Genomic DNA, 18,469 nt, shown 5'->3' with positions numbered 1-18,469 from the left:
ATCACAGCAATTAAATTGTTTTTTTTTTTTTAAAAAAAAGAGAAGTGAAAGTTGACATTAGCAGTTTTCTTTTTCCTCTTTAAATTATGGAAACAATTTTTTTTTGTAAAAACAAGTAAATAAAAAATGAAGAAAGAGTTATGCACACTTTCACGTAAAGCCCACAGCAAAAGATGTTGTGCCGTCTCTAATTGGCCAAGTTTTTACTCTCCCACTCCAGCTGTCCACCAACACTCTCCTTTCCCATTGGTCCAAAAAGGTCACAACTAATAAACCTAAACTTTCAAGGGCAAACTCAGGCTATCAGATTCAGAAAAACACAACTTCCCAAATTACCAAAATAACCTCAAAAAGTGCAAGCGCCTTGCCTACTTAGCATCGACCCACATATTACAACACTTCACCGACTTGCTTACATGGCATAAACTCATTGGATAATGGACAGATGTGAGAAAAATAGGGCGAGTATGGGTCCTTGGAGTTGGAAGTGGAGAGTGAGATGATGACTTTTACGAGGATAGATATTTAGAGGATCAAAAATATCTGGCTAACTCGTCCATGTTGGCACTCTAACCACACCGATCTGGAATCAGATATTGCACTTTTCTCTCGTTTACCTTCCTAAAGCGCAAGAAAATTTTTTTATTTATTTATTTTTTCTTTTCTTATCCCCAGAAATATCTCCGCTTCTTTCTCCGACTCCGATCCAATCCAATTCTTATTGATCAAATCTGGGGACTTACGATACTGTAAATTATGGGGGAGGAAGTGAAGATGGGTGAGTACGAAACCAACGGCGAGGATACCCACGGAGATGTGGAAAGAGTTGCAGAGTGGGAGATTGGCCTACCTACTGCCGACGACCTCACCCCCTTATCTCAGGTGTTGATTCCTCCGGAACTCGCGTCGGCGTTCAGTATCTCGCCGGAACCTCAACGCACGTTTATCGACGTCAACCTAGCTTCGCAAAATACTATCTCGAATCTCCGTGGGCCTGGCGCTGGGGGACAGTTAAACGCGCTGTCATCGAATAACTTCAAGTCTTATAATGAAGACCGAGCTCCCGACCTGATGTTGGTGGACCCGGAACAGGAGCCGGAGGACAACAACATGGATCGGGACGGTTCGGGTTCCGAGTCGAGGAAGTTGAGAAGAATCGATTCCGAAGAAGCGGATTCGGCTTTGAGAACTGAAAATTCCGGCGAAGATCCGTCAACGAGGACGCCGAAACGGCCACGTCTCGTGTGGACACCGCAGCTGCACAAGAGATTCGTCGATGTGGTGGCTTACCTTGGGATAAAAAACGCGGTACCGAAGACCATCATGCAGTTGATGAACGTAGAAGGTTTGACCCGCGAGAATGTGGCGAGCCATTTGCAAAAGTACCGCCTTTATTTGAAAAGGATGCAGGGATTGTCTAGTGAGGGTCCTTCGTCTTCTGATCAGTTGTTTGCCTCTACGCCCGTGCCGCAGAGCTTGCATGAGAGTGGTAGCGGCGCAGGCAGTGGAGGTAACGGAGCCGCCCACGCGAACGGCCACTTGGGAATGCCCATTCCTGTCCCTTATCATCAGGGGGCCGGGTCGATGATGCCAATGCCGGTGTATGGTCACATGGGCAATCATCATCATCATCATGGGTTCGATGGTAATCTTCCGTACAATATGTTACAACAGAGGGACTGGAGCGGGAATAATTATGGGTCGGTCGTGTCTTACCCTCACCATCCTCCTCATGTTGCTCCGAATGATAATATGTGATATCATTATGGTTTCTTTTTGATACGCCGTAGAATAGAGAGAAAGAGGTGAGTTCGCTGTTAGATTGATAAGATATAAATAATTGCTGATTGCTGTTGTTTCTGTTTGATTATTGAAGTATAGCTCTATCACTTTTTGAGAAGTTTAATTCTGAGCAATACCATTTTAATTTTATTAGAGCTGCAATTGTAAAAATCTTTCTTGATTTTTGATTGCTGAAAGTCACTTGTGGAAATGCTGGCTTTCTCCATGAATGTGTTGTACCAGAGGCCTGGTGCTTTGAACTGGTTCTTCGGCCTGAAATGAGATATTTCTGCAGGTGCACAATTTATGCGGAGTCTATGTTTAAGATCCCATTTTGTGAATTCTGTTTCTCATATAAACCATTATTTTTAAGCTGACGTGTGTTTCAATCCATGAGATGCTGCAAATCAATTGATTTCATTCCTGTAAATAATAAATGATAAATGGGATGAGAAACTGATATTTATTGGATCAACTTTGTTTGGATACGAGATGAGTGTCTTAAAGGTTATTGGTGGTATGATTTTATACTCTTTTTTCTAAACAGATATGTTGCTCTTTCAGTTCTTTATTTTTAGGAGGAGTAATAATTATAAGTCTGGCATTGAAAAGGTAAATTGTGTTTACTAGAATTTGTTGACTTTTTTTTTTTTTAATTAAGCATCTGTTTCTCCTATTTGATTCATGATGTGACAAGGAACCAAACATCAGTAAGCAGACATGAAAATGCATACCTTTTTCATTGTTTCTGGATGCAAATCTCTAGGATCTGCACTTGATCCTTTCAACTGAACTAGGATGATGAGGGGACAACCCAGAATGTGGAAACGGTAACAGCACAACCAAGATTCTGTAGAAATATTGTGAATTTAAGACATGACTCCAACAAATTTCGGGAGCACAATAAGTATAATTTTCAATTCTCCCAAATGTCATGCCTATGAGTTCTTGAAGCAGAGAACCCTACACATTACACCTGCATTCTATCCAGCTGCAAACCATTGGCAACAATATCAGTCATCCAGTTGTTATAACTGGAAGCAAGAGAAGAGTTGCATGATGGTGCCATTTTGATCGTTCTGGGGCTTTTTATGTAATTTTCAAACACAGTCACTATCTTAGTGATTTAGTATTTCTAAAATGTGAAAGTGCTCCATATGAGGATTAAAAAATGTGTTATCTAGATGAAATATTGTAGATGCATGTTATTATTCCAACCTGTACCGAAATACATACAAGGATAATTGGAGCATGGATTTCCTTGCATTTGTTGCCATTTCAACAGTGAATTATTTTTTAGTCATTTAAGTTTTGAATACCGAATACCATTTGTTCATGATTTTGTCTTAATTTGGTTCACATTTTGAATACAATTCATTTTGAATAATGTTGCTATGTAGTAACTTTGGGTTTAGAATTTTCAACCTATAGAAATTTCCTGCATTATTTTCCATTCAGGCAATTGTTTCAATGACACATTAAATGATGCAGCCGTTTGCATAATAGCAATATGTTGCCTGATTTTCAGAAAGGTCACTTGCAGGTTCTAAGGTTTTCCATTTTTGCTGTTAATTGTCTGCATTTATTTTGGGGGCTCCAATTAATTGGCGGTGCTAAAATTTACAGTTGATATTATCTGTTTTCTGTAGATTCTAAAGTATGAGCAAACCTGTTATATACATTGAGCTATGACTGAGAATTTGCACATTTGACAGACATGAGATGGGTTTTCAGGAAGGCCTGTATGGAGACAATCCAGAGACATTCAAATGTAATGCACGTTATGCGTCATGAATTATGAACGGTTACACTGCTTCTCTTGGTTCATGTCATATGCCAGTTGTCTGATGGCAGCAAACAGATTTGGGGATGTTGCTTATAGTTAACATATGATGACAACTCATAGATTATATTCTCGACCTGTTATTTAATTGATAAATGTCAAATAAGTTGTATAATGGGATATATTACACCTTCTATTTTAGCCGTATACAAAAAGCAAATAGAGACCTTCCAGTTTTGCAATATATGAAAATTGAATAAAGGAGCAGTGTACAAAATTCAGTTATAACCTACCATCCTGTTTATTGAATGCTGCTACCATTCTATGTTCTTTGTAGTTGTCTTTAAAGTGAGATGATTGGTTAGTTATGTAACTCTGTTCTATCCAAAAGTTTCTCATTTATTGGAAGCATTTTATATTTTTGTGAAAGTTTACTTGTGGAATATTTTAGTGTTACGTTTCTATCTATTTATCTGCCTATATGTGTGTGTTGTGTGTAGTGCTATATTTGAATTTTCTTTGTGCGTTTATGAGGTTCTTGCATATTGCTGTTCTTTGGTCTTGAAGGCTAGAATTTGGGATGTAATTTGTACTACTTTGTAATAGCAGTGGAGAGTGGTGCCTCTGAGGTGGTTGTCACTGATTTGTAGACTTGGGCATTGTATGTAGGTGGCTGCATATATGGAGTAATGTACGGAGAGGTCTTTTCTTGAAGGTATGAGCGCTTAAAAGCCATGGTCTCTGATGGTATACCATTTGAATGGCTGAATTCTAGTTAGTATCTATGGAAGCAGCCCAACAGCAATAGCTGTTATTCAGTTGTTTCAAAATGTCCAGGCAGAATTGCTATAGCATCATTAACAATATACAGTTATGCTGTCTAACAAATGTTCTCACATACCTTGATGCAACACTTGATAATTAACTTTTGCTTTCTGATTTTACATATTTACTAGACATTTCTTACTACTCTTGTAATCTATTTTTATTTTTATTTTGGCTTAAAATTCATTTGCAGTATGCCAAGTGTTTTTATAATTTATCTAAGACATCTCTATCTCACTTGTTCATTGCGTTTCTCTTCTTGTATTGGAGTTGAATTGTTTCAGTGGAATATCATTTAGCCTCCTCTGTGTGTCAAATAATTTCAACTGCTCTAGGATCTCTTCTGCTGGAACTATTTACAATTTGTAAGGTTGGAGTTCCATTATTTCGGTTAGGCTAACGGATTTCTAGTTGTGAGTTTGAATTGGAAACTAAATTAGGAAATTGAGGCCTGCTATTTGTCCTAAATGTTACCAATATGCTGTTTAAAGGAGTGGAAAGAAACTTTAGCTACGGATAGAGGAAGAAGCACTTTATGCCATTAAAAACTAGTGATTGGAATGGAGTAGGACTAAATGTTTGTTTCTTCTATTTTTCTTTTTATACTGTCCACTAACATTTGATTGATTAAAATAAAAGACTTTCTTTATGCTTTACTACGTCGTTTCTTTTCTTCAGCTGTGCTACTTTATTGCCACTGTAGAGGAAGCCAAGAAGCAGTACAGAGTTGTACTCCTCTTCTCCTCAACTTCCGCATAGATTAATCTCCCCCGCCTTCGAAAGCTATAGGACAGAGACGAAGCAAAGGACAAAGCCTAAAAAGATAATTCAATTTTTTTTTCTTTTTCTCTCTTGTTCGTATGTAGTAGGCAAGGGGGAGTAACCATTTGTTTACTCCCAGCAACGGGGTGGCCGTGTCTGCACGCGCTGTTTATCCAAATTGATTGATGAAAGGAGGATTTATGGCAATTTTTGGATGGATAACTCCCCGTGGGATGTATGCTAATTTTCTATCGCATAAGAGAGAAATTTTATGAGAAATTTTCTCTGTAGTTCGTTTTTTGTTTTTGAGACTTGAGGTCTCTTTTCTATTGTTATCTACGGCTATTCTCCGGGTAGAGACAGTCTTCCGTTCTTAGCTCAGATGTGGGTCTCGCCTCCTTGCTTCTAGGGCTGAATGTGAATAGTTTTTCTTTTAATTTTTTTTTTTTTTTATGCAGATCTGTTGGATGATGGAGAGGAATTTTTCTTGATCTGTTTTTCTTTCGTTCTGCTTGCCATGGGGTTGTTTGCTTGTTTCTTGAGGGGTTTTTTTCTGCTAGGACAAAATCTCCTTTGTGTCTGTAAGCCATCGGAAATGGTTCTCGGTTCTCGGCTGACCTTGAAGCCCCGTTTTGTCCTCTCCTGCTGCTTATGGCTGCTAGTTTGCAAGCCGACTCGATCGACCTTTCTTGGATATTGAAGACCCGATGATGCTCCTCGATGCAAGTATATAGTTTTTTCTTCCATGCATGGGCTTCGATGGAGAGAGAGTTTTATTTTATTTCTGAGTTTTTCTTTTTGAAAGCCTCCCTAATGATATCTAGGGGGGATAGCTCCACGCCTATGTTTCTTTGGCCATGCATGTCTTCTAAGATGAGAAGTTTTCTTCACCTTTTTTGATTGTCTGCGATCACTGTTGTTCAGTCGGTGAGAAAGGTTTGACTTCACAAGGAGGGATGAGGCGCTGATGTTGGATCCATCTCTTGCAGAACCGGGTCATTTTCTCCGGATAGCAAGATCTGCCAACCTAGAGTTTTCTCTTCTGGGCTTGGACCTTTTATTTTTCTGTTGGGTTGGGTAGATTACATTGTATTTGGGCTCACAACCTTGTATTTCCATGGTTTATTGAATCCAATTTTTATATTTGGAAAAAAAAAAAAAAAAAAGGAAAGCGAAGAGCTCTTATCCCAGTATTTGTCTATGACATGGTGCTCGGTGCTCGGTGCTCGCTGGACTAAAGTAAATTGGCCAATGCAGAGGGGGAATGCTTTGGGCTTTAGGATGCTATAGCCATCCATCTCATTTGTTTACTAAGCGCAACGAGGAGAAACCAATGCAGGTTCTCGGGACGAAACTTTCCAAAGCAAATCGCGTCAATTTTTAGAAAAAAATAAAGAAAAATTCAGGAAACTGCAGTTGGAAGAAAGAGAGAATAGGGGTGGGGTGCTTTACATCAATACAAAAAAGCAAATATAAAAAGGAGTGGTGTTATAATTACGGTCAAAGATTGCAAAGGCCCTGTCACGCCCATTTGAAATTCTCATTAGCAGAAGTCTCTTTTAACTTTTTACGACTCCGTAACTTGTCTATTATGACTCGCTATCAGCTCCTGCTAAAGAGTGGTTTAATCTTTTTATTCCAACAATTCTAGCAGATAGAAGAAATAATGCCCACTATTAGCCCCTCATTCTTTAAATTTCAATGAAATCATGAAAATTTATCGAAGTCCTAAGTTATTAACCCTTATAATACATTTCCATCGAATGCAATGCAAACTCCCAAAGCTATGATCTAATACCCCCTGCTGGATAAAACCTAAGATCCCAAGGTTTCCAGGTCTCAAAAGGAAACAGCAAAACCTAGGAGGCAGGACACTGCACAGACAAACCAAGAAATCTTTCAGTTCCAGGCTTGGGATTGAGCAAGTTTCTTTTCAGAATGCAACAGTTATCAGGCAGCCTCTACCCAACTGCAACCAGAAAATCTTCTCAACTTTTTCCTTTTCATTAGCTTCTTGAACTTTGCAACATTTTCCCAATTTTGAGTATCAGCATATACATTTGACAGAAGCATATTATTTCCATTATTCTGAGGCTCAAGCTCAGCCAAATGTCTAGAAGCTATCTCAGCGAGATATATATCCCCATGATTCCTACATGCCCCCAATAATGCTCCCCAAACAAACAAATCAGGCTTGACCGGCATCGTCTTAATCATACCATAAGCCTCGGATAATTTTCCAGCTCTACCAAGTAGATCAACCATGCATGCATAATGCTCCAATCTTGGAACAATCTTGTACTTCTCTTGCATCAAAAGTAACAAACTGTGTCCAAGTGCAATCCTTCCAGCATGGCTACAAGCAGTGAGGACTGCAGTGAAACTCAAGTGATCAAGCTTGTTCTCCTCTGCCTTCTCCATCTGATTAAAAAGTTCAATAGCTTCATTGCAGTACCCGTGATTTGCATACGCAAAAATCATTGAATTCCAAGTAGCTGTGTTCTTTTCAGGCATCTTATAAAATACCACCCTTGCTTCAGATATGAAACCACATTTGGCATACATGTCAACAAGAGCACTCCTTACATATATATCCTCTTCAACTCCAATCACCACTGCATACCCATGTACCTTCCTCCCAAGCCTCACATTCGCCATAGTCGCACAAGCAGATAGGAGGCTACTAATGGTTGCAGAACTTGGATAAAGCCCATGTTGCAACATTTGTTTAAATGTATCAAGAGCCTTCTCAATCTGAACATTCTGCACCAACCCTGAAATAACTGAAGTCCAAGAGAAGGCATCAGGCTCCACACCATTCATAAGCATTAATTCAAACAGCTTTGAAACCATAACTTCGTCACATGCTTGTGCAAACCCAGAGATTAAGGTATTCCATGTTACCACATCAGGCTTGATATCCAACTTTTGCATTTGCTCCACCAAAATAAACCCTTCCTCAGCCAAACCATGTTGAACGTAACCTAACACCATGGCATTTAATGCCACCAAGTCTTTCTCATCCATCTGATCAAACACTTTTCGCGCCTTTTCAACTTGCCTGCATCTAGAATACATATCAATTAATGCACTAATGACAAAAACATCAGACTCAAATGACGACTTCAAAATCACAGAGTGTAATGTCTTCCCAATTTGCAACTCAAACAAACGACCACAAGCTCTAAGAACACTCGGAATAACAAATTTATCAGCCCCTAACCCTTCACTCTGCATTTCAGAAAAGACGGTTAAAGCTTCCTGATAAAACTCACAACGAGAGTAGGCCCCAATGAGCACGACCCAACGGTGGATGTTTGATTTAGGAATTTCATCGAACAGTTTACGAGCGTCGGATAACTGTTTAATCTCAGCATAGAAAGAGATGAGCTTGGAGGCAAAACGAGGTGAAGAAGCTAAGCCGCTTACGATCAAGTGGGCGTGCAGCTTTTTTCCCCTGTGCCAGGCTGGAGATTGAGCGAAGGTTTGGATGAGTTGAGAAGAGAAATCTGGTGATGATTGAAATAAACGGCATATGATTGAGATTTTAAATTGTTGTGTACGAAATATTGTGCAACTGGAAAGATGCAGCTGCTTCATTTCAATTTCAGTAGCTGAAGCAAGCCAAATCCATTATCTTCATCTCCATCTCCAAAACAGTTAATTTCGCATAAATCACTTAATTTTTATTTTTTAAAAACTCAAAATAAAATATCTTCATTTATTAGAATTTTTTAATCAACTCTAATTTAATTAACATTTTAGTTAAATTTTTTAAAAACTGAAATTAGGTAACTAATTTTGATAAATTATTATTTAAATTCACATGCATTATTATGATTTATGCTATGATATATTAAATTTAAAATATAAATTATTAACTCTCTGTTTTATAAATATATATTCACTTTTTTATTTCTCTCAAATTATAATTTTTTAGAGATCATAATTTATTATTAGCTTTCTATTAATCTTTATTTAATATATATTAACTAATAAAATTTATTAGTTCCAATGCTAACTTAGTAATGTCAATATATGTAAAAGGTATTACAAGAGACTTCATAAAATTAATGATTATAAATCCCATTTAATTTAATATAATTTTATAAACGATATTTTAATTTTTTTTAAAATGAAATTTAAAATATTTTTAATATTTAATTTAATTTGTATATTATTAAAAATAATTTTATTATTTTAATAAAATTTAATATTTTAAAAAATTACTATTTAATTTTTATAGTATGAAAAATTTTATTAATGAATTTTTTTATTTTAAAAAATATATTAAAATATTTTTAAAATTTTTAAAATTTATTAATTAATCTATTTATTAATTTTTAACTATTAAATATTATAAAAAAATTTAAATTATTAGAGAAAATTAAATAGTTTTCTTCTAGAATTTGAAACAACGACAAAGGTAATCCAAAACGACATGTCTTAGCTAGAATCTCTTAACTTGGTGGGTGAGATACCATACACGGTTGTTATTTCAGGAACATGTACGGATTTACTTCCCCTCCAATACCGCAAAATCCTCCCTGGCTGCTTCACTCTTCCTCGAGATCTCTCCTTTCCTTGCAAAACCAGGGAGGACCATTTATACCCACTTGTAGATATAGCTATGGAGGTGATTTTTACCATCTTTTGTTTTCTCCTCAAACATTTTCTCCAATTTTCTGGAATTTCAAGAATAGTAGAAGAAATACCCTTTTGCGAGCGAGTCGTAGAGAGTCTCCTTATGAAGTTCTAGGTGTTTCTCCTTCTGCAACCCCCGATGAAATAAAAAAGGCGTATAGGAAACTTGCTTTGAAGTATCATCCTGATGTAAATAAGGAGGTATGTGGTCCTTAATTGCCGACTCCTATTTTTTTTTGTTTTTCTTTCCAGTTCAGTAATTTTGGTGAATTAAGCTCCAATTGTATAGAATTGTTTATGATTTATCTGGTTGGATTAGTTTTGTCTAGTTTATTTTGGCTTAATTATATTGATTGTATTGAATTTTGAGGATTTTGGGTATGATTTATGTCATTTGTCATTCTTCTTTGAATTGGAATGGCGTTCTTTGCTAGAGTGTGGAATTGTTCGAGGTTATTTGGTTAAGGGAAGATCTCTAATGTAGTTGTTTATGGAGCATTTTAACGCAAAAGGTCAGTTAACTTGGTTGCTGAATAAATTTAACTATCGTTTGAGCACTTCCTTTACGTTAATATAGATGTGGACACAAATTTGGAGGAAACCCAAAATCTGTTATGTGAAGAAATTTCATAATCCTGGCTGTGTGATACATTTATAGATGCACACATGTACTTCACTCATGACATTTTTAATTAAGAATGCAAAATGGGTATCTCAGTTTGGTTTGAGTTTGATCTATTCCCATGAAGGGATCTCTAGGGATAGAGGTAAGTACTATACTAATCATTTGTTGCAGTTGTAATGCATTCTAATATATGGTTATTGATTCTCTCTCAAAAATTTATGGAGGACAGAAAAATGCTCAGGGGAAATTTATGAGGATTAAGCATGCTTACAACACATTACTAAACTCCGAATCTCGGAGGAAGTATGATGCTGGAAGTTCTTCTGGCTTTTCATACTCTGGCACTGAAAGAAGTCAAAGCAGGAACACCCAAAACGAAGAGGAGTTCTATGGATTTGGTAAAACTAATAAACCTACAAAAATCTTTTTGATTATATAACGTTTAAAGAACTTATTCTTGTTGACTCCATTGCTCTTTGTATTAATTTTATTTGCTATTATGTTCACCCTTTCAGAGGTGTGTTAAGTAGCCTTGTAATGGCTCACTACAGGGTAATGTAAGCACAAAATGTTATGGATTCTTTTCTAGTATTTGATTTATTTTAGAATTAGATTGCTAAGTATTTGATTTATTTTAGGATTAGATTATTTTATCTTATCTCTTAGTTTTCTTATTCTTTAAGACTACTATCTTAGTAGAATTGTGTTAAACAGTGACACTATTTCCTATATATATTGCTGGAAGATTAGAAATAAAATAAGCAGATTTATTTCATCTAAATTGAAATCTGAACTCTCACAATCTCCCACAACAATTGGGCAAGGAAAGAATCAAGGAAAACCAACGGCTTCGGCCTTGGATACTGTAAGCATCATGGAGCCTAGCGTCATGGGAGATCAAAATAATCTACATAGAATCTCATATCAAACTCTCTCAATAGCAATGTCAGGAACAAAGAGAGATTTGAGGATTACTTGAGACTATAACTAAGCAACTAACTTTGTCAGGAACAAAGAGAGATTTGAGGATTACTTGAGACCATAACTAAGCAACTAACTTTGGCTCAAGAGGCTGAATAAAGGAAGAACCAAGATCCTGAAATGGGAACAAGCAGCAGCAACGACAACCAATCAAATTTTCCAAAGAAAATTGAAGATCGGGTTGATGTTAGACCTGTGCCACGCTATACTAAGTTGGACTTTCCTACTTATGATGGCACAGAAGACCCATTGGGGGTAGCTGAATCATTATGATCAATTTTTTCACAATTAAGGAACAGTAGAAGTTGATAAAGTGGGACTTGCGGCATTCTACATGATTGGAGAGGCTCAATTATGGATTTTCAAATTAGACCAGAAAGAACCAGGAATAACTTGGGACACCTTTAAGAACTATTGCCATTTGCGGTTTGGACCTCCACTAAGAAGCAATCCTTTGGTGAGTTAGCCAACTTGAAACAAAGCAGCAATATGGAAGAATACCAACACAAATTTCAGGCCTTGTTAGCAAGGGTACACTCAATCACAGGTCCACAACAGGTGGAGATATTCATAGTTGGATTAATTGAATTGATTAGAATGGATGTGGAACTTTAAAATCCATCCAATCTTGCAACGACCATGAGCTTAGCAAGGACCTTCAAAAAAAGACAGACTTTGATGCAAAATGGAGCTGTTGGATAGGGAATAAACAATATGCACTCTTATCATCCACATTACTCCAAAACCAAAGCACCAATAATACTCCGACAGTGTCCATAGTTAGTCACAACAATAGTACTCAGGGCCTTATGGTGAAGAGATTAATTAAAGGTGAAATGGCGGATAGATGTGTGATGAACATTATACTGGTCGTCAATGTAAGATGCTATTTTGGTTACAAGTCAACAATTGGGGTGATCGAAGTGAAAGCACGCGGGTCGTCAATGTAAGATGCTATTTTGGTTACAGGTCAACAATTGGGGTGTTCGAAGTGAAAGCACACACGGGAGAAGTCCAGAGGTTTTAATTCAATGGATCTTTGAGCTTGAGGACAAGCTCTTTGTCCAGGGGGGCGATGTTGGGGACTCTTTAGTATTTGATTTATTTTAGAATTAGATGGCTAAGTATTTGATTTATTTTAGGATTACATTGCTTTATCTTTATTTTAGGATCAGATTGTTTTATATTATCTCTTAATTTTCTTATTCCTTAGAAATCCTTAGTAGAATTGTGTTAAACAGTGAAATAAGCAGATTTATTTTGTCTAAATTGAGATCTAAACTCTCTCTCTCAACAACAACAACAATTGGACGAGGAAAGAATCAAGGAAAATCAAGGGCTTCGGCCTTCCTTGGATACTGTAAAGCGACCTGTGATGCGATCCATAACTTGGGACCGTAACACAGTAGCTTGCTACTTGGTTGATCTTTACTGAGGGATATCCTGGGATGTTATCAAACTAGATTACTCCTTATCATAGAACTGGATAATTCTTGAAAAAATGAAATTGATCAGATAAATATTTGCTCACCAATCTGAACAAAATTATACTTGCGGATAGCTTGAAATGTAAAATTCGTCTAAAACTTATCTCCCTTTTTGTTATCTGTATACAGTGTTTTTGGCTATTTGCTGTACATTTTAGCATACCATGGCATTAGAACCTCGTCCTGTTGTTATTGTGTTAGATCTGTAAAATAATATGAGGGTGGGCAGACTGCTGGGCAAACCTGTGAAATATCATGTTCTCAAATGTCTGATGGGTTGATTAAAATTTGTAAAATGTCGTAGAGACTTGTTTACAGTTTTCTTGCATTCTCTTGAAGTTTCTGTTCATGTGTCGTTTGGTGGGTAATCCTCCAATTTTTTGGGAGAGTATTTTTGTCATCTTTTTCTTAAGGTTAAACTTATTAGGAGTTAGGTTCACTTGTTCTTATACTTGACCGCTTTATGATGCAGGTGATTTTTTGAGGGATGTTCAGATAACAATAGGTAGTTTGTACTGTCTGTGAGATAGAACAATGATCATACATATTTTCTTTTCCTGTTTCAAGATGTTGCTGGGCATCTTTTCTTTCCCCTTCACATTGCCATTACATCCTAGATCTTTGTACTTCTACAAGTCTGATATTGGTGTTACAGGGGACTTCTTTCGAGATCTCCAAGAAGAATTTCAGAACTGGGAGGCTACTGCTTCATCACAAGGGAAACCAAAGAGCCTGTGGGAGGAATTAGCGGTACGCATGTGGTACCTTTCGTAGTTCTAGCGTGAAACTTGCCAATTTTACTCACAGGGGTCATATGAGTTGGTCAAACAATTTTTGGTGCCTTGACTCAAGAGGGAACAGCCTCACCTTAGTATTTTATTTCTTCACAGGAAATTGGAGAAGAATTTGTGGAATTTCTGGAGGAGCTTAACGTAACAGATACAGAGGTTGAAGCAAATGATTATGGTCGTCCAATAGACAGTTCATTTTCTGCTTCAGAGACGAAGAGAACAAATGGTGTTAAAAATGAAGATGGAAAGGGTAGCAGCATTAAAGATAACATTGATGAGATTGAAGCTACTCTTGCTAAGCTGAAGAGGGAATTGGGATTGTAGCTCTATTCAATCTGTTTGGTTTTATTTAAATCAATTGATTGCATTCAGTGTGGAGCTATTAAGATGGACCAGGCTGAACCGTTTGGTTGGGTTTGGCTATTATTGGTTGCCATGTTGGAGGGGCAGGCAGGCTAAGAAATCTAAAGCTAATTTTTCAATTAATTATTATAATTTCATGTTAAAAGAAAAGTAATATAAATTTATTTGTAATGATCATTTCGTTTCCCGTACTTATATAGCAAATTTTACTTTACTAACTAATTAAATGAGTTTATAAATGATTCCGATTATCATAATAACGAGAATTGATTTTTGAAATTGTAGTTTTATTTAATTAAAGTTGAATGACGAAGTAACTAATCAAATAAGTTCATAACATTTATAATTTCTTTTTTAATTTTATTTAACCGAAAATTTAGTATGACATAAATAAGCATAATTTTGAAGTTAATTGTTAGTGACAAGCTTTCTCAAAGCCATTTCTTTCATATAATAATTATTTTTTTTGAGACATTAATTTTATGACTTTGCATTGCGATTGAATTTTTATTTTTTTTAAAATAAATTAAAAAAAATTAAAAGAAACTAGCTTTCAACATCAAGATGTTTCAAACAAAATATAGAGAAATGATACCACTAGAGGGAAACACATAGGAGACTAGAATGTCACAAGCAATAAACTAGTGATATATATATTTATGGTTTATATTTACTTTTTGGTTTTAGAATCTATGAATTTTATGTAAGAATTTGATATAATATTATTATGAATTTTTTTAGATAATATAATTTATATCATAAAACTATATAACAGTCAAACTTACAATTTTGTACTACTTATCATTTTATATTGAGATATCCATATTTATAATCCATCTGTTTAGAATTAATAATTTTATAAAACTTCAATTTGTTTGTTTTTTTTAATTAATTCTAATGTTTAAAATGAAAAAATTATGATTATATAAGAATTTATTTAAAATTTTTTCCTTGATGAATTTTTTTGAAACTAAGGGATTTTCTTGATGTACCTGGACCTGGAGGTGCAGAAGTGAAATACATAATTGAACAAGAAACACAAGGCAGAGATTTTGATTGCACAAATCAGAAGTTGAGGAATTACATCGAGTCATGAGGCTGAGGAAGAGGAAATTCCTGTGCCAGGGCATGAGGCTAAGGAAAAGGGAAACAGTTATACAGGCCTAGTCATTAGCTATTTCAGGAGACAACATTTTGTGACTAGCAATTAGCAATCAGAATTCAGAAAACACTTCGTAGTTTTCCTTGCCATGTGTAAAAATGAAACCCACAAGCCCTGTCATACGTTTACTATGGACATGTGACTCCTTCTCTCTGCCTGTTCAAGAACCTCGGAAACTGATGCTTTAGCGTTTAAATTTCCCTCTCCGTTGTAAGAGAGGTAGACAATTTGAGAGACATTAGGAAAGTTGATTTGAGAGACAATTTCAGAGCTCAGAGCAAAATTTATGACACACCATCAACATAGAATTGGAGCATTGTCTCCACTAGATGGTATGCACAGGCCAGGTGAAGGTCCGAGATCTCCATCCTCTCAAACTGTTGAACAACTTCTGCGAGGTAATGTATGTTATAACTACAAGTTTAAGCATACTAGAATAATGGGTTTTGCATTTTTCCAAATCCGAGAAAATTTCAAGTTGAAGTCCTGTGAGGTTATCTCTGCAGGAGGGGATTCAAGGTGGTCACCAAGCGCTATGCAATCGTTAGGGAAAGAACATGACATGGAGGATGATCATACACCACATAGAAAATCCGTTCTTGCAAAAGTGAGGGAGAAGGCCAGGAAATGGCGAAACACTCTCAGCAAGAAGAAGCACAATGAGGATGGTAATGCTACACCCTCGTGGGGTGTTAGCTTGGAGGATGAGGATGATGAAGATGAAGATCCTGAATATCTCGGAGCCCCAAGTAACAAACATTCAAAAATTTCTCTCTTTCAAAAAGTAGAGCTAGAATGAGATTGGTTTTACAGTTTTGAACCCAACAAAATGTAGCCTTTTGCTGATTTCCTCACCAGATCATTTTATTTTCAGTGTATGAATCAGAGATGGCACCTGAGGGATACAAGGAGACAGCTAGACAGCATCCAAGAGCAATTCCTGTCATATCTGAGAGGCATGTTTTAACAAGCAGTGTGAACAGTGGTAGCCCTTCTCAAAAGTCTCCGGATCCTAGTCCTCCAGTTAACTCTCCCAAGACAATAAGTGAAACCGTGGCAGAAAAGCTGGCACCGGCTTATGCCTCAGTAACAGATGCAACACATGCGCTTGCTTCGAAGATTCAAAGTCTCACTGTCTCAAACGCAGAAGCACAAGCACATGCACCAGCACCAGAATCGAACCCTGCCACAATACCCTCATTAGCACCAATCCTAACAGTGAAGACATCAGACCCACCAACAGCGAGTCCTAGAGCAAAGGTATTAACCCCACCAGCTCTAGGTATTGTAACAAAACTAGCAAAACAAGCCCCAGCAAAAATGGAAAAGGCTGAGCCAACATCAGCTCCTGCGGCAGCAGCAGAAAGAAATCATCCTAGCACAGGGGAGCAAATATGGGATAAAGGGGTCTCAGTGAAAGAGTATATAATGCACAAACTGGAGCCAGGGGAAGATGAAAAGGCACTTTCTCAAGTGATCTCCGACGCAATTAGTCCAAGAAAAACTCCTGGTGATGTCGGTGTGGTGGAGAAAGTGAAAGTAGCTGTAACATCTTTGCTCCGCAATGAGTCGTACTCCGAACGCAGAGTTTACCATTCAGCTCAGAACTCATCATCACAGATTCCCATCTCAACAAATGCTCATGAAGGTAATATTTTATGAATTCTCATGGCCGATGGAACCTTTTTCCTGACCTGCTAAGGGGTCTCTAATGAGATGTGTTGCTTTGCAGTTATCGAGGAAGAGAACCATGGAAGAATACTTCAGGCCAACTGAAAGTGGAAGTCATTGGCTACTAAACAAGTTCTATATATGTTATGACAAGGAGTTCACTAAGAGTATTTTCCATGTCCTAAATCTATATTCCACTAATACAGTAATAATGAATATGTTTCTGCAGCTGTACTAGATTTAAACAATGAGATAAATGTTACATTTTGTTTATGACGTTGGATTGAAAATTCAATTAACATTGGTTTCTTTACTTTAAAATTTTATTTTGATTCATTAATTTAAACTAACTTAAATAACTTTTAAATTAATTTTTTAGTTAATTTAAAATAATTAATTTAATTTATTTATTAACTTTTAATTAAACTTGGTATTATATATGCTTTTTCATTTTCATGTCCCACCGATGTGAGATTGGGATCTCACATAATATTTTTTCTTTAAAGTAGATTAACATAATATTAATACAATAAAGAGAATAAGGTATAACTATGTTAGTAGCTCTCTTTATCAATATTAATATGTATTTAATAATTACTATGTATGTATATTAAATGAAATTGATTATTAGTCTTATTATTAATAATTAATATGTGATTTTTAATCATTTATGAAGTTTAAGTACCTTATTTTTTAATTATAATTGTAGTAAATTTTTAAATTTGAAATTAAGAATTATAAATAATTAAAAATATACACAAATAACTCAGTATTGCCTAAATTTTTATTGCATTTTAATTATTAAAGAACTAATTGTACATGTTAAATAAAATCTATTAGTGTATTAAATTTATAGTCCTTTGATTATCACTAAGCTATAATGGGAGCTTGCTGATTAGAATTAGCTGTACCTGATTTAATTAATTTTTTTTTAAAAATATAATTTAGGAAAATAAGTTTCTAAATTAAAAAAATAATAAGAATAAAAGAAAGATTAATAAGCTAATAACCGTTTAAGTCAAGGATGAAAAAAGAGAAAACATTTTGAAAATTTTATTTCCGAGAGAGAAAATGACGTTACGCTTAGTCTGGAAACTTCAAGCTTCCTTATGTACCCAGACATGCTCACGTGGATATCACATGTAGCTTTACAGATCATCACAACTTAAAGAATGCAAAAATAATTTCCCCGTTACATCAGCAAGACAATGGAGAAATTAACTGAGCAATAAGACATAGTTTTACAACAATACTGCTTAGTTTTATAACTCAACACCCGCTATTCCTAATAAAGGTTTAAAATTCAACTTGCGGGTGAGATGGTTATGGCGGCAGAGCCTTGGTGAAGATGTTGCCAATTGTTCTTGAGTAGGAAGATGATTATGTGAGATAAAGCCTCATTGAAGTTGATCTCGGACAAGGTGGCAATCGATCTCGATATGCTTCGTGTGCTCATAGAACACTAGGTTAGCAGCAATGTGCATGGCCGCTTTGCTGTCGCAGTGCAGTGGTATACACAAAGGAGTGGGAACCTACAAATCTTGCAAAAGATAACTAATCTAGAGAAGTTCACACACAGTATTGGTCATAGCT

At 36.1% G+C, this 18,469-nt stretch overlaps 4 protein-coding genes across 13 annotated transcripts; 3 read left to right on the top strand and 1 right to left on the bottom strand.

Annotated features, from left to right (window-relative positions):
* Positions 1-558: 558 nt before the first annotated feature.
* LOC110608503 (transcription factor LUX) lies at positions 559-6,353 on the top strand. Of its 8 annotated transcripts, none has more exons than XR_006350018.1 (3): positions 559-1,805; positions 3,517-3,553; positions 4,235-6,353. XR_006350018.1 is itself a non-coding variant. In XM_043954164.1 (2 exons), the coding sequence occupies exon 1, from the start codon at positions 757-759 to the stop codon at positions 1,756-1,758; it is 1,002 nt and encodes a 333-aa protein (XP_043810099.1). In that variant the 5' UTR covers positions 559-756; the 3' UTR covers positions 1,759-1,805; positions 3,517-6,353. The 8 variants fall into 8 exon arrangements, 5 of the variants coding, with proteins under 5 accessions (XP_043810099.1, XP_021603440.1, XP_043810100.1 ...); XR_002486888.2 differs by lacking the exon at positions 3,517-3,553 and having other exon boundaries at positions 560-1,805; positions 4,235-4,280; positions 5,069-6,353; XR_006350017.1 differs by having other exon boundaries at positions 560-1,805; positions 3,498-3,553.
* A 406-nt stretch (positions 6,354-6,759) lies between these two features.
* On the bottom strand, positions 6,760-8,801 carry LOC110608502 (pentatricopeptide repeat-containing protein At5g59600). Its single transcript, XM_021747744.2, has one exon. The coding sequence runs from the start codon at positions 8,750-8,752 to the stop codon at positions 7,103-7,105; it is 1,650 nt and encodes a 549-aa protein (XP_021603436.1). The 5' UTR covers positions 8,753-8,801; the 3' UTR covers positions 6,760-7,102.
* An 823-nt stretch (positions 8,802-9,624) lies between these two features.
* LOC110608505 (dnaJ homolog subfamily B member 8) lies at positions 9,625-14,238 on the top strand. 2 transcript variants are annotated; one of them, XM_021747749.2, is made up of 5 exons: positions 9,625-9,997; positions 10,651-10,819; positions 13,362-13,394; positions 13,545-13,639; positions 13,780-14,238. In XM_021747749.2, the coding sequence occupies exons 1-5, from the start codon at positions 9,659-9,661 to the stop codon at positions 14,002-14,004; spliced, it is 861 nt and encodes a 286-aa protein (XP_021603441.1). In that variant the 5' UTR covers positions 9,625-9,658; the 3' UTR covers positions 14,005-14,238. The 2 variants fall into 2 exon arrangements, with proteins under 2 accessions (XP_021603441.1, XP_021603442.1); XM_021747750.2 differs by lacking the exon at positions 13,362-13,394 and having other exon boundaries at positions 9,627-9,997.
* Positions 14,239-14,875: 637 nt separating this feature from the next.
* On the top strand, positions 14,876-17,122 carry LOC110610103 (low-temperature-induced 65 kDa protein). 2 transcript variants are annotated; one of them, XM_043953786.1, is made up of 4 exons: positions 14,876-15,603; positions 15,712-15,954; positions 16,080-16,853; positions 16,938-17,122. In XM_043953786.1, exons 1-4 carry the CDS (start codon positions 15,492-15,494, stop codon positions 16,979-16,981), a joined length of 1,173 nt encoding a protein of 390 aa, XP_043809721.1. In that variant the 5' UTR covers positions 14,876-15,491; the 3' UTR covers positions 16,982-17,122. The 2 variants fall into 2 exon arrangements, with proteins under 2 accessions (XP_043809721.1, XP_021605664.1); XM_021749972.2 differs by having other exon boundaries at positions 14,876-15,954.
* Positions 17,123-18,469: the final 1,347 nt, after the last annotated feature.

Source organism: Manihot esculenta, chromosome 2 (assembly GCF_001659605.2).
Source record: "Manihot esculenta cultivar AM560-2 chromosome 2, M.esculenta_v8, whole genome shotgun sequence".
Taxonomy (NCBI): Eukaryota; Viridiplantae; Streptophyta; class Magnoliopsida; order Malpighiales; family Euphorbiaceae; genus Manihot; species Manihot esculenta.
Note: the sequence above shows the minus strand (reverse complement) of the source record. Positions and strands in the feature narration are given on the sequence as shown.

Excerpts from the sequence above, each read along its gene's own strand:
- LOC110608503 (XM_043954164.1), top strand. The coding sequence starts at position 757 with ATGGGGGAGGAAGTGAAGATGGGTGAGTACGAAACCAACGGCGAGGAT.
- LOC110608505 (XM_021747749.2), top strand. The coding sequence starts at position 9,659 with ATGTACGGATTTACTTCCCCTCCAATACCGCAAAATCCTCCCTGGCTG. Across the intron at positions 9,998-10,650 it reads ATCCTGATGTAAATAAGGAG|AAAAATGCTCAGGGGAAATT; the intron begins GTATGTGGTCCT and ends TATGGAGGACAG. Across the intron at positions 13,395-13,544 it reads GGATGTTCAGATAACAATAG|GGGACTTCTTTCGAGATCTC; the intron begins GTAGTTTGTACT and ends TTGGTGTTACAG.
- LOC110608502 (XM_021747744.2), bottom strand. The coding sequence starts at position 8,752 with ATGAAGCAGCTGCATCTTTCCAGTTGCACAATATTTCGTACACAACAA.
- LOC110610103 (XM_021749972.2), top strand. The coding sequence starts at position 15,492 with ATGACACACCATCAACATAGAATTGGAGCATTGTCTCCACTAGATGGT. Across the intron at positions 15,955-16,079 it reads TGAATATCTCGGAGCCCCAA|TGTATGAATCAGAGATGGCA; the intron begins GTAACAAACATT and ends TTTTATTTTCAG. Across the intron at positions 16,854-16,937 it reads CTCAACAAATGCTCATGAAG|TTATCGAGGAAGAGAACCAT; the intron begins GTAATATTTTAT and ends GTTGCTTTGCAG.